The sequence below is a fragment of the Pituophis catenifer genome, unplaced genomic scaffold (assembly GCF_029215685.1).
Source record: "Pituophis catenifer annectens isolate HBS135680 unplaced genomic scaffold, rPitCat1.0.hap2 SCAF_1, whole genome shotgun sequence".
Lineage (NCBI taxonomy): Eukaryota > Metazoa > Chordata > Lepidosauria > Squamata > Colubridae > Pituophis > Pituophis catenifer.
The window spans coordinates 163,476,029-163,501,994 of NW_027256881.1; the positions used below are offsets into that span (position 1 = coordinate 163,476,029).

The 25,966-nt window shown below is 41.6% G+C and overlaps 1 protein-coding gene across 1 annotated transcript in view; it reads right to left on the bottom strand.

The window, feature by feature from the left end:
- The window catches only part of COL6A1 (collagen type VI alpha 1 chain), a 62,906-nt gene that overhangs the window by 12,998 nt on the left and 23,942 nt on the right, over positions 1 to 25,966 (bottom strand). The window contains exons 20-28 of the mRNA XM_070933291.1: positions 22,551 to 22,613; positions 13,635 to 13,697; positions 13,026 to 13,088; positions 9,510 to 9,560; positions 9,381 to 9,416; positions 8,361 to 8,423; positions 7,504 to 7,569; positions 6,747 to 6,782; positions 4,988 to 5,024 (exon numbers count right to left, since the gene is read on the bottom strand). Coding sequence (XP_070789392.1) covers positions 4,988 to 5,024; positions 6,747 to 6,782; positions 7,504 to 7,569; positions 8,361 to 8,423; positions 9,381 to 9,416; positions 9,510 to 9,560; positions 13,026 to 13,088; positions 13,635 to 13,697; positions 22,551 to 22,613 — 478 coding nt within the window. The remainder of the gene's footprint in view (positions 1 to 4,987; positions 5,025 to 6,746; positions 6,783 to 7,503; positions 7,570 to 8,360; positions 8,424 to 9,380; positions 9,417 to 9,509; positions 9,561 to 13,025; positions 13,089 to 13,634; positions 13,698 to 22,550; positions 22,614 to 25,966) is intronic.

Below are 25,966 nucleotides of genomic sequence, written 5' to 3' on the forward strand. Positions count from 1 at the left end.
GGAAGAAATGAAAGAGGGATATGTTATGTACATTTAGAATTGAAATATGAATTGAAGATATGGATGTATGAATGAATTGAATACGCAATAGTTGGAATATTTTTAATTAAAATTATAGAAATGGTAACAATTGGAATATCTTAATTTGAACAGTTAGAATATCTTTAAATTTAATTAGGGAAATTGTAACAATTGGAATATTTTTAATTGTATATTTATTGTGAACCAGCCAATACTCAATTCAGAAAAAATAGATTGTATGTTTGTTTGTGTGTTTGTGTAAAAAATAAAAAAAACTTAAAAAAAAAAGAAATAAAAGAGGGTTTTTGGGACTAAGGGTGTGATTGTTACTGTCTAAGGAAGCCATGGTCAGAACAGTCTGCAAATTTGATGTGTTCCCCATCTATCCCCTTATCCAAATCATTGATGAAGATGTTGAAGAGTACTGGGCCTAAAACAGAGCCTTGGGGTACCCCACTGCATACTTCCCTGCATTAGATGCAGTTCTATTGAGGACTATACATTGAGTGTGGTTGGTCAGCCAGTTACAAATCCATCTGGTGGTGGTGATGCTGTCTAACCCACATTTTTCTATCTTATCAAATAATAGGTTATGATCTACTTTATCAAATGCCTTACTTAAGTCCAAGTAAATTATATCGACAGCATTCCTCTGGTTGACTAATTTTTTCACTTTGTCAAAGAATGCAATAAGATTTGTGTTGCGTGATCTGTTTTTGACAAACCCATGTTGGCTTTGGTTATTACTTTGTTTGCTTCTAGGTGTTCACTGATTCATTGCTGGATTATCTTTCCCAGAATCCTCCCTGGTATTGAGGTCAGGCTGATAGGTCTGCAGTTTTCTGGATCTATTTTTTTGAAGATGGGAACTACATCAGCTTTTTTCCAGTCCTCTGGCAGTTCCCCGGTGCTCCAGGATCTTTGAAAGATATAGTTCAGTGATTGTGAGATCACGTCTGCCAGTTCCTTCAGAACCTTGGAGTGTAATCCATCTAGTCCTGGTGATTTGAATTCATTTAGGGTGGACAAGTGCTCATTTACCATTTTCTTTCCTATTCTGACTTGTGTTCCTAATCTGTTTTTTGTGGTGCTGTTTTTTCCCTTTGTGTAAAGACAGATACAAAAAATGAGTTAAGTAGTTCTGCTTTCTCCCTGTTGCTTGTCACCTTCTTGCCACTTCCTCCCAGCAATGGACCAATTGTTTCCTTGACTTTTTTCTTGTTTTTAACATATTGGAAGAAGCTTTTTTGTTGTTTTTTACTTTTGTTGCAAGCCTTTGTTCATTATGAGCCTTAGCTTTCCACACTTCATCTTTGCAGATTTGGGCTATTTGCTGATATTCTGCTTTAGTTATGTGCTCTTCTTTCCACTTTTTATACTTGTCCTTTTTGTCTTTCAATTTATCAGAGAGTTCTTTATGCAGCCATGCTGCTTTCTTTTGAGAGTTGTTATTTTTCTTATTCATTGATATTGTGCTAGACTGGGCTTTTATAATCTCACTTTTCAAAATTTCCCAAGCTTCTTGACTTGTTTCCCCCTTGAGGATTCTCATCCATGGAATCCTTCCCAATAATAGTGAAATCCAAATTTTTTTACTACTGGCTCTGTGGGCGTGACTTGGTGGGCGTGGTGTGGCTTGCTGGGCATGGCAGGGGAAGGATACTGCAAAATTTCCATTCTCACCCCACTCCAGGGGAAGGATACTGCAAAATCTCCATTCCTGCCACACTCCAGGGGAAGGATATTGCAAAATCCCCATTCCCACCCCACTCCTGGGGGAAGGATATTGCAAAATCTTCATTTCCACCCCACTCTGGGGCCAGCCAGAGGTGGTATTTGCCGGTTCTCCGAACTACTTAAAATTTCCGCTACCGGTTTTCTGAACTGCTAAAAATTTCCGCTACCGGTTGGATTTCACCCCTGCTTCCCATGCTCTAAGTTTATTGAAATTAGTTCTCTTAAAGTCCAAGACTCTAGTTTGACTTTGTTCTATTGCTTTTGCTTGCATAATGTTAAATTCCAATATTGCCTGATCACTCCCCCCCAAGGTTCCTGTAGTTTCAACACCTTCTATCATTTCATCTCTGTCAGAATTAAGTCCAATATGGCTGATCCCCTTGTTCCCTTCTCTACTTTTTGGGAAACAAAGTTGTCTGCTAGGTTTGTCAGGAACCTTTTCCACTTGGTGCAAAGTTTGTCTCCCAGTTGATGTCAGGGTAGTTAAAAGTCTCCCATTACTATTGTGATGTGCTTCCTACTTACCTTAGTTATCTGACTAGCAAAAAGTTCATCTATTTCCTCTGGTTGGGTGGTCTATAGTATCATTGCCATCTATGGCAATGTCACCCCCCCCCCCCGTTTTATATTGACCTGAATGCATTCAAGGCAGTTTTCATCATTGTTGTGATCTATTTCTGTAGAGATGTAGTTATTTCTTATATATAGTGCAACTCCACCTCCTCTTTTATTTGGTCTATTTCTTTTAAATAATTTAAATTCCTCTAGCTGTATGTTCCATTTCATCTCACCAAGTTTCCATAACGGCAACAATATCATATCTGCCCTCATTTACCATACTTGAATTTCTAATGCACCCTGTTTATTCCTCATACTCCATGCATTGGTGTTTAGACATTTGAGTCCACTTTGATTGACCCTGTATTTACTTTCTACATAACGTGTATTGTGCCTGACTTCTCCTACTTCCTTACTGCTTGTTTGATTAGTGCACATGGTATGGCACTACTAAATGCTTGATTTTGCTTGACAGCAAGGTTGATACTCTTGCCTGCACAAACATCTTTGTTACACGCACTGATAACCCTATTCATTTTAGATTGCTGGGGACAGAAATGTTCTGTATCAATTAACTCTCTGTCCCTGCTGTTCAGTTTAAATATTTATCCAGAAAATCTGTGAATATAATGCCAAGTAACTCAGTCCTTTCTTTGATGGATGCAAACCATCTCTTTTGTACAGTTTTTCATTGGACCAGCTGCAGACATCATGACTAATATAACCAAAGCATTCCCTTTTACACCACTCCACCACTCCTTTAGCCACACATTAAACTCTGCTATACGCTGCCCTTTCCCTTTTTGTTCCTTATATACTGGTAAAACTTCTGAAAAGGTAAGCCTACAGCCTATACTACTAAGTTCATTCCCCAAGTTCTGGAAATTATTCTGCACAGAAAGTACCGGTACATCTTTTTGTGACAGATCATTTTGCTTTTGCTTTTTTAATTTATATATTTGTGCCAAGATGTATAATAGCATCAACATCACAGTTCTTACTGGCATTCTTGACTATCTTAAAAATACGCCTCTTGTCTCTGCTGACAGTAGCACCTGGCAGACACCTGATCTCTTTCAAAACCTCCATATCATGGGTGAAATCCAGCAGGTTCTGACAGGTTCTGGAGAACCAGTAGCGGAAATTTTGAGTAGTTCAGAGAACCGGTAGCAGAAATTTTGAGTAGTTCAGAGAACCGGCAAATACCACTTCTGGCTGGCCCCAGAGTGGGGTGGGAATGGAGATTTTGCAATATCCTTCCCCTGGAGTGGGGTGGTAACGAAGATTTTGCAGTATCCTTCACCTGCCATGTCCACCAAGCCACACCATGCCCACCAAGCCACGCCCACAGAACCGGTAGTAAAAAAATGTGGATTTCACCACTGCTCCATATCCTTTCTCAAATTTTCATCCCTTACAATTGAGTCCTTCTAATAAGTGGCAGTGATGGTAACACAGAAATTATTATTCTCTATTACCATTGCTCTTGAGTAATGCTGACTGGAGGAGTTTTTGAGGAGAATAATTGACTAGGTGTGTAATATATATGTGTGTGTGTGTGTGTGTGTGTGTGTGTGTGTGTGTGTGTTTCTAGCGAAGCACCTGGTCTACCCCAACATGTGGGAGGGAGCATTCGGCTTCCCTTTTGCCTTTCAGCTCCAATCCAGGAGCCCTCAAGCAGTTGCATTCATGGCAAACCATTTTTATACCAAATTTATATTTCGCTCCCTTTATTTCTTTCAGCGAAATATAAATTTGGTGTGTGTGTGTGTGTGTATATTTCAGTGACATATAAATTTAACTGGCAAAAGAAAGCTCAAGACCATATTGGTTGGAAACATGAGGAAGAGGCCTTCATCCTGCAGTGGAGACACAAAGGCTAGAATAATGATAAATTCAATAAGGAGGAAATTGTACTGTATGCAGTGAATGTTGCCTTGAAGGGGGTAGTCGCTAGGACCTTTCTGAATATGAAACTTTCTGAATATAAACATTAAAGATAGATATACAGGATATCTATTGTAGGATTTGGGAGTTTCTGCTTGTTGTGAATACATGAATGCATGATTTGTATGTCTGAATAGTATGTGTGGGGAAGAATTATTTGAGTCTTCCTTTGTATGGTTTATGCCTTTACTGTCATTTTTGCCATTTTTTGATATATTACCTAAAATATCCAAACAAATGCATGAATGGAACCTGGCTTTAAAATGTGTCACTTTGCTGGCAATTCAGAACAGCAAAAATAAGTGAAAAGCAAGATCTGGTTCTAATCAATTTGTTACAAGTGATTTGCCATGGTAGCTGTAAAAACACATTTTTATTTGAGGTGGTTCAACTAAAGCAGGTTCATAATTTCTATATTCCTATTAAATTTTAAGGAATCCAATATTAATTTGAGAAAAGTTGTATTAATCACATATACTATATTGGGGATGCAGCAGTTGAAGACCTGGAGATTTATTGTATAGTTTGTGATGGTGATTTGGTAAAACCAGTAAGCTGCCAATTCTCATTATGATGTGTTGATACTCTTATATCTTATATATATAATTATATATTATACAGTATATAATTATATATATATTATGATGTGTTAATACTCTTATATCTTATATATATCTTATATATGATACTCTTAACTGTGCAAGAACTGAAATCAAATACTTACAACACATTTTCATGATGATATCTAAAATTTCACATTCCTAAAAACAAAGGAATAAAAGTTGGTCTCACTGAGACTTTGGAAATGTAGAATGAACTGGGTCCTTCCCTGCAATCTTGAAGAAAATTCTTTAATATATTTACAGTTAATTTAGCAAACAGTTCAGGAAATTTACAGACTACAATTGAACTTCAGTGTCTTTCTTTCAGCATCTTAGTTTAGGGCTGTTAAAGAATGACTGTCATCTGTATCTATTTAGGCACATATACAAACATACACACACATACAGACTTTTAAGATTGGCTTTTTTATTGTTTAAAGACTGCAGGAAGTTGCAGTGTCAATTTTTGGCAGCTGAATTGCCAAAGTTTGCTGACATTATCAAATGAGTCATTGGAGCTTATGAAAGGCTAACTGGAAAGCATGGATTATCTATTCCTGAAATCAAACTTAATATGTTTACCAATAAAGGAGAATATTTGTAGCTCAAGGTTAAAATATAAATGTATTATGAAGGGTCCTTGGTGCTCTCTGAGTGAGTTGTTTCCTTGCAGATGTTTCATTATACAAATTAGGTAACATGATCAGTGCTAGTATATAATCAGCACTGATGATGTTACCTTGTTTGGGTAAGGAAACATCTGCAAGAAAACAACCCATTCAGAGAGCATCAAGGACCCCGGGTAATATATTTACATAAGCTTCATTAGAGAGGATATAGCATTTATAGAGAATGATTTGGTATGCAGGAAATAATGAAAAGATCTCTGACATTCTAATTGATAAATGAAGCTAAATCTTGATTTCTGTGAAAACTAGATCTACTCATATGAATGTGCATCTGTACTGAAATAATATCAAAAGCAAAGCAGACCAATATCGTATAGCATTAAAAACGATTTCCATGTTTTAATCTTGCCTTTATTGTTTTTATAAATAATTTAATGTTGTGAACAAACCAATCCTACTTCCTCCTCTTATTTTCCCTTCAACAGCAACTCTGAAATGAGTTGGGCTGAGAGAAAGTGACTGGTCCAAAGTCACCCAGCCAGGTTTCTTGCCTTAGGCAGCGCTAGAACTCACAGTCTCCTGGTTTCTAGCCTGGTGCCCTAACCACTAGAGCAAACTGGCTTTCTCATTTGTTGGTAAAGGAGTCTCTGTGGATTTTAATCCACTAATACATTAAGAAGGGGTACTCATCCCCGTTTCCTTAAGCCATTGAGCCAATGTTGTTTGAAGATATTTCTGCAGACATGTGGTCAGCATGACATCACACTGCAAAGAGGATGGCGAAATGTGGAACAGTTTACCTTCCCACCAAAATGGTACCTATTTATCTACCTGCATTTATAAGCTTTCGAACTGCTACTGGCAGGACCTGGGATAAGTGACAGGAAATATTTTCGTGTTTTTTAAGATACTTGTTGGTATATTTCACAAATTGGAATGAAGAGCAAGGAATGGGTAAAGCTTAGGTATCCATGAATGAAAAAAAGTAATAAATTAATCTAAGAAGGCCTACTAAAAGAAAAGGCTTTCTCTAAATAATATTGAGAATATTTTCTGGACTTAAAAGAGAGAAGCCACTGACTATGGAACTAACTTTCCTCCAAGCAGCTGAATGTTATATAAAATTGTTCTAAATCTCTCATATCTGCAGTGTTTTGCTGTGCTAAACAGTTTACTCAACTTTCCATGAAAACACTTGAATAGTGCTTTGTTGTGTAGAGAAGATAAACCACATAATTTCAGTCCTACTCACATCTGGCCCAGGGGGTCCTGGAGGTCCTGGAGGTCCCTAGGAGATAAAATCATGGTAAAGGCTATGAGAAAAATTCTCAGTTACATACAGAAATTCCAAAGGAATAGAAAGGCGGCTGTGACCTATGGTTGCTTTTGGTGAAGCTCAGTTCCCAAATTAGACTGAAGAAGAAATGAAAATATGCTAAAGAATTATGACTGCTAGCTATTGAAGATCCCAGGTTGCTATCTTCCCCATTGCCCTTGACTATATAACTGCTGGCACATTATTTAAAATATAGCCGTTCTCTAAAATACACGAGATAAAATGACAAAGCAAACTTTACTTTTCCTCATGAACAAAAACAACCCTTCCTCCCTAATGCTGTAGTCATACTTTTCGATCAGCTGGAAGGACTGCAGCTTTCATTGATTCTAATGATACTAAAACTTGATGTTCTAGTGAACTGAAGGTAATTTTTCCTGCAGGTGAGGTCTTTTCAGAAAAACTCTTTTTCTTATAGAAGCCTTTAAAAATAATGGCCATTTGTACCAATCTGAGGCTAGGTTTGGGAAACCCTATCCTTCCTGATAGTATTATGATAGCATAGCCTGTTACTTTCTTTAAGATCTAAAATGCTTAGTGCATTGTAAGCCGCCCTGAGTCTCCGGAGAAGGGCGGCATATAAATCAAATTAAAAAAAAAAAATGAAAGGAGGGGTGAGATGTTCTATTCTTTGTAATATTGGAATTAATAAGAAGCTTATTTTGCTACTTACTGGCTCTCCTTCTGATCCCCTGTAACCTTTGGCACCTTTCTTCCCTTTGATCCCAGGTTCAGTTATCTGGAAGGGGAAAAAAACAAGAACAAGGCAAATTTTCTAAGTGGATGCTGGTGCTACCAGCTCCTTTCTTTTAGAAAACAAGAGAAAGGCTTCTTTGCTTCCTTTTGTTCAAAGTTCTAATTACAATAGAATTGAAAATTATGAAAATGACTTATCTAATACATAATTTGGTGTTAGTCAAAATCTCACAAGAGCCTGGGACGGCCTTGAAACAGCTATGCTGGTAGTTAAGTAATTATCTCATAGGTTCAAACTTCAGAGTGCTGTAGGAAGATTCAACTGTAGAGTAATGCTTATCAATTTTTTTCTTAAAGTAAAATAAACATCACATTTGATGTTCAATCAATATCTGCCGTGATTATCATCCTGTGTCCAGCAGCCCCATCCACTGCTTTCATGACTTAGTGACCAAAGACTTGAATCTTTCCTTAGCTGATGATCCCAAAGACAGACTACAGTATATAGATGAGTATTTCTCAACCTCAGCAATTTGAAGCTATGTGGACTTCTGTATAACTCAATTTACTCCCAAATAATTGGCACAGGGTTTTAGGCTGAATCACAATTGAGTTCCCTCTTTCATATTCTAAATTTGCTGCGGTTGAACAATTTCCCTATCCATTCCAGTCATTTCTAAACTATAATGCATGGGTCTTTTCAGAATAATACAATCAATGTTACTACATAATTCTCATTTCAAATAAATAGGTAGAATGGGATGAAAAACATGGATTGCATTATCTAAAGGAGTTGATTCTTGACAAATATGCTCTATTCCATTTTTTACCTACTTGTTTACCAGGCTCTCCAATTTCACCATCATCGCCTTTAGGCCCAGTGTAGCCTTTGGTGCCCTAAAGAAGACAAGGCAACGTTTAGGAAAAGCACATAAAGTATGTGGGACTGACTCCTGCAACTGACAGTAGATAATTCCATTCTCCTAAGTCTTCTTCAGAAAAGTGGCACTTGTTATTTTATTTTATTTATCAGAATATTCAACTGCAATACAAGTAAGATTTTGGTTTCCATTCAATGCACTGTTATTTTTAAGCTATTTATTGTATCAAATAGGACTGCTGGCAAAGGAAAGTTTTTCAGAACAAATGACAAAGTCTGCCCAACTCATCTCAAATATATTTGGCAGGAATACAATTTTAAAATATTTTGTGAGAACCCCAACAATCTCTTTATAGAAGAAGTCTCTTTTGGACCTGTGGGACTTCCCTTCAGTGGCTGCCCCCCCCACCCCCCAATGCCTTCCTCTACAACTTGAGATGTGCAGCGCTGGACAGGTGAAGCATACCTCCATTAGTGGCCAGGGTAATGCTGATGTGAGCTGGGAAGGACAGAAGGCTGGGAGGATGGGAATAATGACGACAGAGAATAGATCTGATCTACAAATCCACTTGCCCTGTATATCAGTATTTATGAAAAGGTGCCAGAGAGACACATCCTTGAGGTATGCCGAGGCTGCTGCTACATACAAATTTGTAATTCATTGTTCCCAAATATGGTCAAAAATGCATTTGTGAGAAAAATCCTGCTCTGACTACCTTTCAGCTTCCCATCTTGAGGCACCTCATTACAATATTATGTCATGAGGCAAAATTATCACAGGAAACTAACAGCTTAATTGAGGCCCCTTTTCTTAAAATAAATAGATACAATTGAGAAATTGAAATGCTGCAGAAATAAAGAGGAGGATGACTTTTTCTTGCTTCTTTACAAAACAAACACCGGTTTGTCAGGAAAGAAAACAAGGGATTCTCATTTCACCTGTTCAGTAAGGTAAGGAGGAGGAAAATACTTACATTAACTCCACGGTCACCTCTGATTCCGGGATCTCCCTGGAAAAGTAAAGAAAGATTGGAAAGTAAAATTGAAACAGCATAAAGAGAATAAATTCTGTTTAAACTTTTAAAGTATGACATAAAACTTACTGGAGCACCAGGATAGCCAATGGTCCCATTTCCTGGTGGGCCATCATCTCCCTATGAGGAAATTGGGAGATTAATGGAAGTCAGAGTTTGAATCTATTGGCAATTAGTTATTATAATCCACATTGACAAAAAAGCAAAATATGGATAAAAAATGGATAACAGTAGATAAAATAGAAAATCTTTGAACGAAATGAAAAAAAAGAAAAAGCTGAACTGACGTCTTGTTTTGAAACTCAAGAGTTAAGAATCTGGAGGCTCAAGTGGTCTTATTCATTCTTCCCAGTCCACAGAGGAGGACAGAAATTGGGGGGGGGGGGCAAGAAAGCTAAAAATGAATGATTGGCTAAACAAATGAAATGTAGGACCATTGGTTCAGGTTACTTGGATTGAAGATCTACTGGCATAACATAGCTGGTAAAAATGTGATTTTTGCACATGGCAAAGGTGACTTGAAACTGAATTCTTGGGGATATTGAAAACAATCTCCTTGGAAAATCCATTTTTTATAAATGTTTCTGAGGTGTAGAAGAGGAACAAATATTTTTCTTTAATTGTGTCCATTAAATTCCATTAAGTATTTTTTTTTTAAAAAAAACACCCCACTTATCACCAAACAGGTTGGTTCATCAAGTTAAGACATTGGTTGTCTATAAACTAATGCTTAGATTATGGCAATTGATTCAAAGGCACTTGAAGTACAGGAAGCAATATAATTGAATAAATGGAATGGAGAGTCGGTGGAATGATTCCCATGATTACAGCTTAGTTATACTATGTTTTCCCGAAACTAGGACCTTTCCGGATAATAAGCCCAATTGGGCTTTTGAACGTATGTGCTAAAATAAGCCCCTCCCCGAAAATACCCCCCCCCCAAATACTTAGACGCATCTGCAGCTGCCGCGCAAACAACACATGAGGAGGCGAGGCTGGTGGGGGGAAGGAGGAGGAACATGCCCCACGTGCCCCACATGCACCTGCCATCCACATGGAACAGCCTCGCGGAGGCCGCTCCCGCAAACCCTAGCTCACACACCCCTTCTCTTAGTGGTGGCTGCAAAGAGCGGCCACAAAAAAACTCTTGCCAGCCCTAGCCCTGTTGACCTAGGACTGGGGGGAGGGGGACTGGCGCTGGAGCTTCGAGCAGTAGCCGGTGCGGGCTGTCTGTGCAGTCATGAAGTGGGATCGGCGTAGCCGGTTCTTGCCCACAGCATTGCCAGCGAGGATCGAATCAGAGCTGCTGCCGCCTGAGATCAGCAGGCCAGATTTGGTGAGCTGGACGCATTGCTGCCACTCGGGAGAAGAAGAGAGAGAGTATGCGCTGTGAGAGAGCCCATTTCTCATGTTTTTTCTTCCCGGGTGGTGGCAGCGCATTCAGCTCCCCAAATCTGGCTTGCCGATCTCGGCCAGGGAGGGGGAATGGCAAGTTGGGAGGGGTGGGGTGGCAGAGAAGCAAGATACATGGAGCAAGATGGTGCTCCCGTTGCCGTCTCTTCTCCCCTCCCTTGCTGGAAGTCAGGTAAGACATGTATCTCGTTTTTTCCGCTGTGTCTTAACACTGTATTTGTTCAATAGGAGAAAAAAGAGCAATTGCTCTGCTGTTTGTTAGAATTATTCATCCCTGCCCAGAAATTGAAGTGCTGATTGCATAAAGAATTTCTGGCTTAAAGAAATACAGGAAAAAATATTGGTTATTGGTGTCTACTATTACCCAACCAGCCTAGGGGAAAATGGTATAGGGTCTCTTGCTTGGGTGGGGATTTGGACTAGATGACCTACAAGCAGGGGTGAAATCCAGTTACCTTCGCTACTGGTTTGCAAATGTGAGTGCACATGAGCGCTCGCATCTCCAAGCATGCGCAGAGCCTTCTGCGCATGCCCAGAGGATAAAAAACAGGACGTGATGACGTCCAGGCAAGTGGGTGGAGCCTCCTGCCGCCGGCGCTACTGGTTTGCCTGAGCTGGATAGAACCAGCTGAATTTCACCACTGCCTACAAGGTCTCTTCCAACTCTATTAATCTGTAAAATATAGGTATTTCCCAACAGCAAACCATTTTTCTTTCAAAGAAGTTTGAAGCAGGAATGATTGAGGACTTTAATAATCCTAGAACATACTATTCCAAAAGAGAGGACATGGAAGACAGTTCAAGAGCCCAAATGCAGCACAAAAAGCTTAATTAAGATCTGAAAATTACAGAGTATTGTAGAATCTGAGGACAATAAATCAACCTTATTTAGTTACGTTAAAAATGAAAGAGAAAATAATTAATATACCAGCTGCAAGATGCCTCTGACAACTAAGAAAGGCAGCAACTGCATTTTTCTTTTGACACAATGTGGTATGAGGGCTACTAAGCAATTGTGAAGAACAGAAGGGGAAGTTAGGATTGCAGTTTAATCAGAACAGGGAATAGGAATTTGGATCGTTTTATATCTTTAGTACGCTTAGCTCACTTGAAAGTCATCTGTAAAAAATACACAGATGCAGGATGATTCTTGGCTTGGTTCTTATCTGTGCTCATGAAAAATACTGGAATAGTAGGTTGGGTTGGGTATGAATTAGTAATGTAATATTTCTTTAAAAATACAATTTTAGGCTGCATCAAGAGAAGTATAGTTTCCGAATCACATGAATGGATGAATTACCCTTTACTTTGCATTGGCCATATCCTATTTTAAACATTGTATCTAGTGTCCAGGCAGTGCATTTTAAGACTGAGTTAGACAAACAGGAATAAACTGGAGAAGGACAATGAGGATAATCAGGTGCTTAAAAACTAGGCCCTCTGAATAGAGAATTAAAGAACTAAAGAAATGTTAGACTTGCAAAGACTGTGTGAGTGGTGGGTGGGGAAACAATGCCGTTCTTCAAAGACATATAAAAATGTTAGATGGAAGATCATTACTTATTTCTTTCATTCCAGAGCACTGGACAATCATCTGTCAGGATGCTTTAATTTGCATTTGTGCACTAAGCAGGGGATTAGAATTGCTGGCCTCAGTGCCTTCTTTCAACTCTATTTTTTTTTAATTTTTTTTTTTAATTTTTTTTTTGATTTATATGCCGCCCTTCTCCGGAGACTCAGGACGGCTTACAATGCGCTAAGCAATAGCCTTCATTCTTTTGTATATTTATACAAAGTCAGCTTATTGCCCCCACAATCTGGGTCCTCAATTTACCTACCTTGAAAGGATGGAAGGCTGAGTCAACCTTGAGCCTTGGCGAGATTCGAACCTGCAGTAATTGCAGGCATCTGGTCTTAATAACCAGCTTAATAACAGGGTGCCTTAGACCACTGTACTACCAAGGCTCTAGAATTCTATGATAATGAGGAGAAGGTAATGACAACCCTATGAGATTTAAAGACTGGCTTGAGGCTTAATGACCCCTTTGAACTCCAGTTTTCATGAAGCCCGACCATGTATGATTATGGCCAGGACTGTTTTCCCTGGAAGTAAACATAATTGGAACACCAGCCAAATTAAAATTTAGCATTCCCAGATATTGTATCACTCACTCTATCACCCATCAAGCCAGGGTTTCCAGTTATTCCAGGTGGTCCAACCTGTCCTTTAGGACCCTGAAAAGTAAAAAGGGAAATAGCTACATTAATATTTAGTGTTAATTTAAACCAAATGACAAGACAATCACAATTCATTTTCAGAAGAATAGCTATACAATATCTATACTGTAGTATCTTAGAGTCTAACAACATATCACCTTATCTTTAAGATGCTGCAGACTCTTACAATTAATGTTTTGTAGATTTATGTTACATTGCCTTCCTCTTTTTAAATGAGCCTGATATATTGAAGGATAGTAGATTTAAATCCAGAATTTTGGGAGCCAACTTTTTTATTCTTATTTATTCTTTGCAAAGTTTTATCACTTGTTTTCCAAGTCTCACAATATGAACATCATACAACACCAACCAGTAATAAAATACTCTTAAATATTCTAAATATATAAATTAACATCTAAAATGCACAATGTTTCCTTGTTTTAATTGACATCTGTATATATCCTTTAGATGACATCTGTATGCATCTTGTAACACTGTTGATCTGAGAAATGTGTGTGAGAAATTCAGTGAGATATGGGATTCTCCCCAACCATAGACACTAACCTCTGGTCCAGAAGGTCCTTCATCTCCCCTAAAACCCTTAGGTCCAGGTGCACCTACTTTACCCTAGAAGAAAAATGTTAGTTCAGTGGTTTCATCCTTCGTAATACATGGCCAGAACCAACTAGTTTTGCAGAAATCACAAATCTTGCCCTGCAACCTCACAAAATGATCCGAAGGGAGTTTCCTGAAGTTGCTGTTTCTTCTTTCCTTTCCTTTCCTTTCCTTTCCTTTCCTTTCCTTTCCTTTCCTTTCCTTTCCTTTCCTTCCCTTCCCTTCCCTTCCCTTCCCTTCCCTTCCCTTCCCTTCCCTTCCCTTCCCTTTCCCTACCTACCTAATTTGGAGTGGGCAGACTTAGGAAGAAGTTTGCTTTAGAGGCCTCAAGTTGTTTATACTTTTTTTAGTATAACAAGACCCAAATTCTTTCCTATTGCTAGTTCTACAGGGACATTTATCATTGGTTGATTACCCTCTTTTTAAACTAAATTTCAAGGGCATTGCACTAATTCGTATATGCATTATTTGTTAGACAAACAGGACAAATCTATTTCTCTAAAAGTAGCAATATTCTGCTACATTATGTGTAAACTTTCCCCACTAATGTTTGCCAACAGTCTTTGATGGTAAGGATTAACTGCTTTCTTTGTTTTATTGCACTGAACATATTTTTATTGGTCAATGACTGAAATAAAATTTCTGTTTGTTTGTATATTAAGGAGGAAGAAACTTTTTATATATTATTCTTTTTGAAAATATTTTGCAAGCAAGTAGACCTTTTAAATTTATAATCCCTTAATACAGTTTAGCTGTTGCTGATAACTCATATCAACATTTTAGCTTTGGAAACCCAGAGGTAGATCTCATGCTTGCTAATTTGTTCCAAATTTAGAGGCTAACAATTTAGAGGGTATCAGATCAGGAGTAAAACTTTACAAAATAGTTAAGTTCAGATCCAACCTCTTTGCCTTGGGTAAATGAAAATTATTCAGATTACCTCAAGTGGCTGTGGAACTGAACTTTTACCAGGTCCAGTACAAACACCATGCAAATGCTAGTGTCAGGCCTGGAAGCCATCTTTTGCATTGGGCCTTCAGGCCTGCCACATTTACTGCTGTGGGAAACTGGGAGGGGGGGATTGTATGGAGCAAGGGTGATATATTGTCATAATAACATTCCTTTCTCAGAGAGTCAAGGACCTCAGAGACTCCTGCACCTGGAGAAGTATGACTGGGAGGCATCTCCAGCTGGGATGGTGCTTTGATTGGACCATATGATGGACATATGGGTGCTGGGCAGAGACTTGGACTTTCTTTTGGGTGGGGAAAACCTGGAAGCTTTCAGATTTGGGTTTTCTCAGATGTGCCAATATGACATCTCTAATAAAATGGAACTTTGAGGAACTTCAAGCCTTGGAGTTTTTTTTCATTGGGGGTGTTACTTGGAACCCTGACAGCTAGGAGGTATATACATGTACATATATATATGGCAGGTGAGATTTCAAAAGTTTAATTGCATTTTAAAAATGAGAATCCATTAGCATGGGGTTCAAATATACTTGCATCAAGTATAGATGCAAGTCTGAACTATCATTTAGGTTCACATATGTAGGTAGTCCTCTACTTAAGACCACAATTGAGCCCAAAATTTCTGCTGCTAAGCAAGACATTTATTAAGCAAATTTTGTCCCATTTTACAATCTTTCTGGCCCCAGTTTTAAGTGAATTATTGCAGTTGTTAAGTTAGTAACATGGTTAAGTGAATCTGACCTCCCCATTGACTTTGCTTGTCAGAAGGTCGCAAAAGGTGAACACATGATCCCAGGACACTGCAACTGTCATAAATATGAGTCAGTTGTCAAGCATCTGAATTTTGGTCATGTGACCATGGGGATCCTGCAACATTTGTAAGTATGAAAAACAGTCGTAAGTCACTTTTCAGTCCAGTTATAACTTTGAACAATCACTAAGTGAACTGTTGTAAGTTGAGGACTATCTTTACCTGCACAGCGAGGATGCAGAAGCCTGATCTTGCAATATTTTAGAAATGGAGGTTACCCATGAACATTTCAGAATATTTTATGGGAAAAGTTAAAGATTCCCCATAGAACGGACGTTGTCTTACCTGAACGTCCCTTTTCTGGGCGCTGCGACTGCAATCCATGGATGGGTTATTTTACATTCCTTGCTAGGGACTGAGTGTAGATTTTATTTTTCTTTGTTCCTTTGACCATGACTCCTTAGTCCTCCAACCGTCAGTCTTTTATCACAAAGGCGCAGTCCACCAATGGTCTAGAGAAAAATATTGAAGCAGAGACACAACAAGAAAAGCCACCCATCCAGACCCCCAGCAGGAAGCCGAAAGGAAGGGTATGGATTGCAGTCGCAGCGCCCAGAAAAGGGACGTTCAGGTAAGACAACGTCCGTTTTCGAGTGCACTGCTCCTGCAATCCATGGATGGAATATACCGAAGCTCAAGGATCCAGGGAGGGAGGCTGACTGCTCCCTGGGTCCAGGGTGGAATGAACACTCTGCACTACCCTTCTCCCAAAAGAAGCCTCAGCCGAGGCATAGGTGTCAAGTTTGTAATGATGAATAAAGGGCGAAATCGATGACCAAGTGGCCACCCTACAAATGTCAGTGATGGAAGCTTGAGTAGCCCAAGCCGCTGTAGTGGCAGCGCTGCGTGTTGAATGCAGGAGAATCCTGCCTGGCAAAGGTCGGGCTTTGAGTTCGTATGCCTTGGCAATGCAAGCCTTAAGCCATCTGCCCACCGTGGATGATGAGACCTTCTTGCCCATGGACGATGGGTGAAATGACACGAAAAGAGCTTCTGTTCTACGAAATGAAGCAGTCCTTTTGATGTATCGTCTGAGGGCCCTGCGCACGTCTAAGGTGTGCCACTGTTCTTCCAGCGGATGGTGAGGGGCCGGACAAATGTCAGGTAGGATGAGCTCCTGAGACCTGTGGAAAAGCGAATTCACTTTGGGCAGAAAGGAAGGGTCCACCCTCAGGACCACATGGTCGGCATGAAAGATGCAGAGATCTTTACGAATTGACAAGGCCGCAAGCTCTGAAATTCTCCTGGCCAATGTAATTGCCAGGAGAAATGCAACTTTGAGAGTCAGAAATTTCAGGGTGGCAGATCCCAGAGGCTCAAATGGAGCCGACGTGAGAGCGCGAAGGACCAATGGCAGCTCCCACGAAGGATAGCGGCGCACCACCGGCGGGCAGAGATTCGTTGCTCCTTGAAGAAATCCCCTAATGCGTGGATGTTGATAAAGCGAATTGTAAGGCGGATAGTGGACAAAGCTGCTACCTGTCTCCGCAAAGTAGCAGGGGCTAGACCGGTGTCCAGACTGGCCTGTAGGAAGTCTAGAACCTCAGGAAAGGAAGCCGTAGTCGGGTCTACATGTTGTCTCGAGCACCAATGACAGAAGGCCATCCAAAATGCCTCATAGATACATGCCGTAGACGGTCGCCTGGACGGTTTCGATCATGTTCTCCGAGAGATGATCCTTCCTCAGCAGGACCCTCTCAAGTGCCAGACGGTCAACTGGAGCCACTGGGGCTCTGGGTGGAGGATGACCCCCTGGCTGAGAGAGATCTCGTGCTGAGGAATTGTCCAGTGCGGGGACACGGACAGGTCCACTAAGTCGGCGTACCAAGGACGATGAGGACAAAGGGGAGCAACCAGCAGGAGTTCCGCCTGTTTGGACAGTAGCTTTCGAATGACCCTCAGGATGAGAGGGATGAGAGGAAAGACATATAGAAGGCCTGGTGGCCATGGACATCGAAGAGCATTGCATCCTTCTGCTGTAGGGCTTGGAAAGCGAGAGTAGAACCAAGGAAGCTGGGTGTTTTGCGGACTTGTGAAGAGGTCGACCAGAGGCATGCCGAACCTCTGTGACAGTTGCAGAAATAGGCGAGGATGAAGTTACCATTCCGCCGGGTCTACATGCGTCCTGCTGAGCCAATCCACCCAGATGTTGGATTGACCGGAGATGTGATCTGTCTTGATGGACAGAGTGTGCCATTCCACCTAGGTCATCAGCTTCTCCGCCTTGGCCATTAGGGGCTTGGATCAAGTGCCCCCTTCCCAGTTGACATGTGCTTTTGTTATCATGTTGTCCATGAGGACAAGTACATGCCACCCCTCTACAGTGTCCTGAAAATGACGGAGAGCCAGATGAACAGCCCTCAGCTCCAGCCAGTTGATGCTGTTTGTCTGTTCCTCTGGGGACCATAGGCCCTGAGCTACCTGATCCAGGAGATGGGCTCCCCAGCCCTGGAGGCTCACATCCGAAGTCAACACGAGACGATCGGGATCCAGAAACACACAGCCTTTCAGAAGTGTTGACGACCCCCACCATGCGAGGGATAGACGAACCCGGGCTGGCAGCACCACCTTGGTTCGAGAATTGCTGCATTCCGACCTCTGGAATGGCAGTAAAAACCACTGCAGGGGGCGAGAGTGCCAGCGAGCGCAGGGCACGATCCAAAACAGGAGACCATCTTTCCCAGTAATTGGGACAGTAGCAATATAGGTACGGACCTCTGGGATTGCACCTGCTGCAACATCTCCCTGATACTGGTCAGCCTCTTGGGAGACAGGAACACCTGCCCCAAAACTGAGTCGATTTCTGCTCCCAGATGAAGAATACGGGTGGTGGGCGTGAGATGACTTTTCGGTAGGTTGATGGGGAAACCGTGCCTTTGAAAGGTACTGATCACCAGAGTGATATCCTGGGCCACCTGAGCTGGGGAGGACGACAGGACCAGGATGTCGTTGAGGTAACAAAGAATGCGCACCGGGATCATCGCGATCGATGCCGCCACCATTGCCACCAATTTGGTAAACGTCCTTGGGGCCGATGAGAGCCCGAATGGCATGGCACAATATTGAAAGAGGTTGTTGGCATACTCGAAGCGAAGAAATCTGCGGTGCTCAGGATGAATGGGCACATGCAAGTATGCCTCCCTGAGTTCCACGGAGTGTAGTAGATCCTCCTTCCACACACAGCCCAGGATCGATCTTAGAGAGTGCATCTTGAACCTGCAATAACGAACAAACAGGTTTAGGCGCTTGAGGTTTAGGATCCCCCTCCAGCCCCCCGAGTTCTTGGGCACAAGGAACAAGGCTGAATAAAAGCCGGTTCCCTCCTGATCCTTGGGCACCGGTTCGATTGCCTGTATGTCCAACAGGTGCCGAATCTCAACCTCCATTAGTTGTTGCTTCGCAGGAAGACCCCGAACTGGACATCGAACGAAGTGGTTGGGAGGGCTGGAGTGAAATTCCAATATCAGGCCGTGTGTTACTGTGCGAAGCACCCAAGCGTCGGACTTCGACACCTCCCATTGATGGTGAAAGTGCTGGAGCCGACCACCAATGGGAAGCAGAGACCGGGAGTCACTTGCCTCGTTGAAAGGACCTGTAGCTGGTTCCACGAAAAGGCTGCTTTGCTGAAGCTTGGTTTCATCCCCGATCTCTGAATGACTGCTTGTCGGAAGGCCAGTCAAAATTCTGGGTATAGGAGCGTTGGTTATAGGACCCACTGGGCCCGGAGAAAGGGCGAAAGGGCTGCCTCTGAGAATATGGAGTATATCGCCTGTCCGGTCTCCTGTAAGACGAGGGAAGGACTTTTCACTTGTCCTTATCTTCCACCAAGATTGGTTCAAGCGCAGCACCAAACAATTGGGGAACCTTATAAAGAGCCGAGGCTAACTTCCACTTCGCCTTTAAATCCGCTCACCAGTTGTGGAGCCAGAAGAGTCTGCACGAGGTCACCGTAGAGGCAAGAGCGTGGGACGCAAATTTAGCAGCATCTAAGGAAGCGTCTGCGGAATACTCCGTGGTAGCCACCAATTTATTAATGTCCTGGTGGAGCCTAGTCGCGTCAGGTGGCAAATGTTCTTGTAACTGGTGTAGCCAGATAAGGGAAGCTCTGTTGAAAAAGGAGGTAGATGTGGCGGCCCTAATGGTCCAAGCTGCAGCCTGGTGTGCCTTCCTGAAGGAAAGTTCGGCCTTCCTGTCCTCGGCTCGCAGACCATCCACAATCCACAAAGAGATAACAGAAGAGGAAGAAAGAGATGCCACCGGATTATCTACAGATGGTAGGGCCAGCAATTCCTCCAGTTCAGGGGCCAAGCAATATAACTTCTTATCGTGGGCACTGGGAGCGGTCAAAGACCCCAGTTGACCCCATGGAGTCTGAACCACCTCAGCAAACAACTGTGGAAAAGGAACACAGTCTTTGTCTGGAGTGGACGATTTGAACAATACATCATGAGGACCAGCAGACCCCAGGGGCGGAGCAGTAGAAGGTCCAGGCATCCCTATATTGGTAGTCACCTTCGCCATGTGCAAAAATGATTTAAACAGTGAGGGGCGGAACAGCCCCGTAAACGCTGGTTTATCCGGCAACACTGACTCTCCTCAGGAGAAACAGAGTGTCTATAAGCAGGGGAACTAGGCCTGCTGGCCAAACACTCCTGCAACTGGGGCTGAGGGTTCAGACCCTAGACCTGAACTAGGAGCCCCTTGTTCTTTACTAGATGCCAAAATCTTAGAGAGCGCCTCAGAAAGCACAGCCTGAAGATTAAAGTCATGGCTAGGGAAATGTCCCTCCTCCCTGCGGAGCCCCGCAGCTGTGGGAGTGAATGTAGCTTCTGGCAGCCGCCGGGGAACAGATGGTGGCATGACCCACTGAGTGGCTGAAACGTCAAGCAGGGACAGTGAAACCCCCCTTGAAAGGCCCAAAGTAGATGGACTGTGGGTACTAAGACCTGCCCCCCCCCCCAGTACTAGCCGGCATTGCTGGGAACACATGGTGTTAAGCGGTCCCCAAATCAGGCTGATCAGAGGGAGCTGGATCCGCAGCCGAAACAGTAGAAGTCTCAGTCAAGGTCTTATGGTGGACACTGTCAAACTGCCTTTCCAAGGCCTTATGATGCCTTTGAGCATCCTTGTCCTCAGTTGCGGACCTTTGGGATGGAGCGGGCTGAGCCTTACTAGGCTTACTCCTAGACTGACCTTTGGACCCGTCGTTTTTTTACCCGGGGGGGGGGCTAGATTCATGCTCCATATCCAAAGAAAGTGAGGAGTCAGCCATGGCCAAGAACAGATATATGGCTTAAGAGCAGTTGGTATATTGGGAAGCTGGAACCAAATATAGCAGTCAATCAAATTAGCAGGACAAGTCTGATGATGAAATGAGACTAAGGCACCCCCCAAAGTTACCACCACTTCACAGATACTGTTGGGCTTGCTGCAATGGGCCCAAGTCAAGGGCCAGACAGGCAAACCTGACTGTACAGATGATTCTCCAATCCTGCTGCTGTAGCGTGAGAACAACATGCTCTCTGGAGACCCAGGCACGTCACCAACACCTCAGCAGGCAGATTAAATCAAAGTCAGCAATAAGCAGTCCAGAAACAATAAAAAACAAAATATCGAAAAAGGAACAAATTACAAATGCAAATAAACCTGAAGAAGTAATCCAAAAGGCAGAGCAGATGAAACACCAGTCTCTCCTAGCAACTGAGTAAAAAAGACTGATGGTTGGAAGACTAAGGAGGCGTGGTCAAAGGAACAAAGAAAAAAAAATCTACAGTCAGTCCCTAACAAGGAATATGAAATAACCCATCCATGGATTGCAGGAGCAGCGCACTGGAAAAAGAATAGCGTTAGGATGAGTATGACTTATTTCTTTACTTAAAGCACATTTTCATCCTTGTCATAGAACAAACTACAAAGACAATAATCATCGGGGAAACTGTACAATTTAAATGTTAGTTCTGTGCAACTGTACTGTCTAGGACATGCAGTATTATCAGTTAATTTGTCAGACTTTAGCTTTCCATCGATCCAAGAAAAGCCCTGTACTGGCTTAAGAACCAAAATAAAGAACTTAAAATTAAGAACTTCCTATTCCTCCTTTTATAGCCCTTTCTAATTTGTTTTTCCTAAAAGTGGTATCAAATTTCATTACTCTACTGATGCCAATTTATTTGAGAGTTTGGTTTTTTAAAAAATTTCATTTACTTGAATCCTGAGTAAAATGTGATTCATGGCCATTTTGTATCCCCCTTAGAACAAATAATTGTGGTCTCCTTTTTCTTCTCTTTTTAAAAAGTCTGTTGTTTTAAATGTCTCGAGGAACTCTTGCTTGGTCACCTTGATGCAATATGTTCAACTTTATATAGAAAAACACAGAGGGCTCTTATAGCAGGGAAGGTTCTACATGGGATTTATGTCAGCTTTTATGCTAGCTGCTGTTTTCAATTTGCCATTTTGGTGCAGAACATCTGCATTTCATTTTAACAATACGTGTTGTTTTACAACTACAAACTCGACTAATAGAACAGAGCAAGAGGCCTCACTTTGGAGCATTATAGGATGGAAATGTCCTGGATTTGTTGAAGGACAATTTTCCTCTATAGCTGGAATACACAGGCCAGTAGAAATATGTGCAGTGAAGTGGAAAATATGAAAGCAAAAAAAAAAAAAACCCCAATAAATAGTATCTACTGCAACCTATATGCATGGTCTTATATTAGAAAATATAAGAGGAACTCATTAATGATGTGTTTTCTTATTCAGTGTATATTTCATAAGAGTACCGTCTGTTCTTAGTAATGTTATTGATAATGTTAATGATACAAGGATACCAGATCCTTACATTATGAGCCAGAATCAAGTCCTTTTTTACTGTCTTAATTGCTTATAGGGCTCTTTGCACTACTCCCATCAACACTAATTACATTGATTGATCTTCACTGAGAAAAAATTATTACTATGAAACTCAAATTAATATAGAGCCAGGGCCTCGTCTAATATTCTCTTCCTTTCCACTCATCGTTTTACATTCTCCCTCTGCCCAACTGAGCGATCAAGGACGCAGAAGAATTGAGAGCATCTTACTGGCTCTCCTGGTGGTCCAAAAAGTCCCTCACGACCTTGTTCTCCTGGTGGACCTGGCTCACCCTAAAAAAAGAGGAAAATAAATGAAGCAATACTTGCAGAGTAGAATAAGTAGAAAAGCAGAAGAGACAATATAACATCTGCAGAGTTGAATCATACGTGTTCTATATGTATACTATATATATATACTAAATTATACCGTATTTTGCTTATAATCAACACAGGAAAACAATATCAAGCAAACACTATCAAAGGCCCAGATAATCTTAAAACCCATGGATTATCTACTCAAAAAGCTCATTTAAAACAAAAATCATATCTTGCCCAGAATCCTCCAGGGATTGGAGGATTTTGGCATAATTATACTGTATGTAGGATCCATTGCATCATATTGACATGAAAGCCAACTATTTCCAACGTTCTTGCCAATTTGCTTGTAGAATAAAGAGTACTGAGAAGTTAATGGCTCAAATGGGACTAAGGCAAAGCAACTATGAGAGTGGCCAGAGGAAAAGACTTGTTCACATATACCCTCTTTTGCCTCATGAGTTGATGCAGTATCGATGGCCTGGCAGGAATGCCCAAAGGCTACATGGAACTGAAACTGACTGCTGGGTTGTGGCACTTCTAGTGTTTCTCTCTGCTTGGTCCACTCTTGGTGCCTTGAATTCTTGTCATCCTCAGTCAGGGACACTACTCACTCTCTGAGGCTTGACTACCTCATGGCAAATGAACAGCACTGACTCAAAGAACCAGCAGTGAGCAATATCCTTGGGTTTCAAATATCCTTGTGTTATCACTGGGCAACAATTTCTTTCTAAAGAATGTCAAAGTATGCTGTACTCATGGGACAGTAGCACAAGAGAAGGGCAAGAAGCCAAAATAATGAGGTGTCTAACACAGCAGCATACCAAGGGGTATTACTGCATTACCCAATCTTAATTAAGAGGTCTTGGGAAACCCAGGGAGTCTGTGGGAAGCTACACTGTGAGAACATTAGTGAAGGGTGCAGTGGAGAGGGGGTAAGAGGAGAGACTGCTGCTTGTCATTCCATTTTCTGAGAAGTAGAAATATAAGAGTGGTCAGAGCCAGATTAATTGAGGGACTTCTGGAGAAAAATGTTTTATTCGTTTGAAAAATAAATATAGTACGGCGGGATATAACACAGTCCCTTATGTGGCAGCACTCCTTCTTCCTCTGTGCCAAAACTTTATATAAACAGAATACTTGGTTCATGTGAAGAATTAGGAAATGTCTCTGCTTTATGAATTTGGAATGAGGTAGATCAAGAATCCCTTTTCTGAAAATCCCTGCTGCGCTCACAGCTGAAGATTTAGACTTGAACTGAGCAAAGAACGACCTCTACAGTATAATAATGCAAATTATATAATAGTGGTGATTAAATAATCATTATTCTATCATCTGAGTTTGAAAGATATACTGTCTTCCCAGAATGTCAGCATGTTTGTTTCATTGTAGATACAAAACCCACATTTTAATTATTTGTTACCCTTTGCCCTATTGACAGTAGCATGTTTTTAACTGAAAGCCAGCAGCAATCGGCAGCTAGAATATCAATGTAAGCCTGGATTCAAGTTCCCATTAACTCATGAATATTATACTACCATGTTTTATGGATAATGACATTTTTTGTTTGACTTAGCTTCCAGGATTATTCCCTAGAGAAAACAGGAAGTGGTTGAGCATTCCACCATGGATAAAAGGGTAGAATATGCTGTAACTAGGTCTAATGAGTAATTGGAACTATATTCCTACTTAGGCTGGATATTATGTTAATAGAAGCTCCAACCTTTTTTTTTTGTAGCAACATTCACACAAAGAAATGACAATTTTTGTTTGATGCAAAACTGTCAAGGTTTATTTGCAATATATTTGACTCTGTTTTGATTTCTCCTAAAGCATGCTTCCTATAAAACAAGAACTTCCTTTTCCTTTTTCCCACCATGAGAACAGAAAACTCAGTTGCAGAATTTTGATCAACATATGTTACTCCCTCCATAATCCTTACTTGTTCTTTGGAACCATAAATATCTACCTCTTAGGCCTGCTGCATCTTAGCTGAAGAACTCCAGACAATCACTAGATGGCAGCAGAGATACAAAATCATGGAAACTAATGTTTTAGAACTAATTGCATTGAACATCTGTCCACATCTGCTCCCCAAGTACAGTTGCAATTCTGTTTGAGAAAACATCAGATGTAAATAAAAAACCTAGAAACATATTTTCCTCCTCAAGTCTCTTTGTAACTGAACAGGGAGATTTTTGGTTTTGGAGTCATATATGGGTTCCATTCCACTCCTTTTAGCAGCCACTAGCAAAACTGTTTGCATTTAGAACAGGACTGTCAAGATTGAACTGCTTTGTTTCTTTCAAACCCTATTGCTATTCAACCTGCCAATGAACTGGGAGGAGGGAAGGGTGGAATAGAGGGCTGAGAATTTGTGCACAAACTGTGAGAGTCTGGAAACCATCAAGGTCATCACTGCAGATGCTTGAGACGGAGGTGGGCTGTTCCCATAACAAAAGGATATCTCATAATTGGACAATGTGATCATCCATGAATGGGAAGAAAGGGAAGCTATTGTTTACATAGGCAAACATTTGCATGGGAAAACCAGAGTTGGTTTTGATTCTTCAGTACCAAAATGGTGTATCCAATAAAGTTTTACTTTTGGGAATTCAAAGCTCCCAAGTGTTTACTTACTTTGGGTTCATTAGTCGGACAGTTGACAAGGACATTTTATCACTCCAGTTAGTTCACATATCAAATTTATCCAAAAAGAAGATAAATCACAAGAAGTGGTAGTACCGTTATATACTGCACTAATGAGGCCACACTTGGAATACTATATCCTGTTCTGGTTGCCATGATATAAAAAGGATGGCCCCCACGGAGAGAGCTCGCAACTTAGGTGTCCTCCTGGATGCACGGCTGTCCTTGGAAGAACATGTGACAGGCGTGGCCAGGGGCGCTTTTTATCAGGTTCGCCTGATCCGCCAGTTGCGTCCCTTTCTGGATTGGGTCTCCCTACGCATGGTCACTCATGCCCTCATCACTTCCCGCCTGGACTATTGTAATGCTCTCTACATGGGGCTCCCCTTGAGGAGCACCTGGAGGCACCAACTGGACCAGAACGCGGCTGCGCGGGTGGTCATGGAAGCGTCATGGCGCTCCCATGTAACACCTCTCCTGAGCGAGTTGCACTAGCTCCCGGTGGTCCTCCGGGTGCGATTCAAGGTATTGGTTACCACCTTCAGAGCGCTCCATAGCTTAGGACCTGGATATTTACAAGACCATCTGCTGCCACCAATAGCCTCCCACTGGCCAATTCGCTCCCACAGAGAGGGGCTCCTCCGGGTGCCGTCGGCAAAGTAATGTCGGCTGGCAACCCC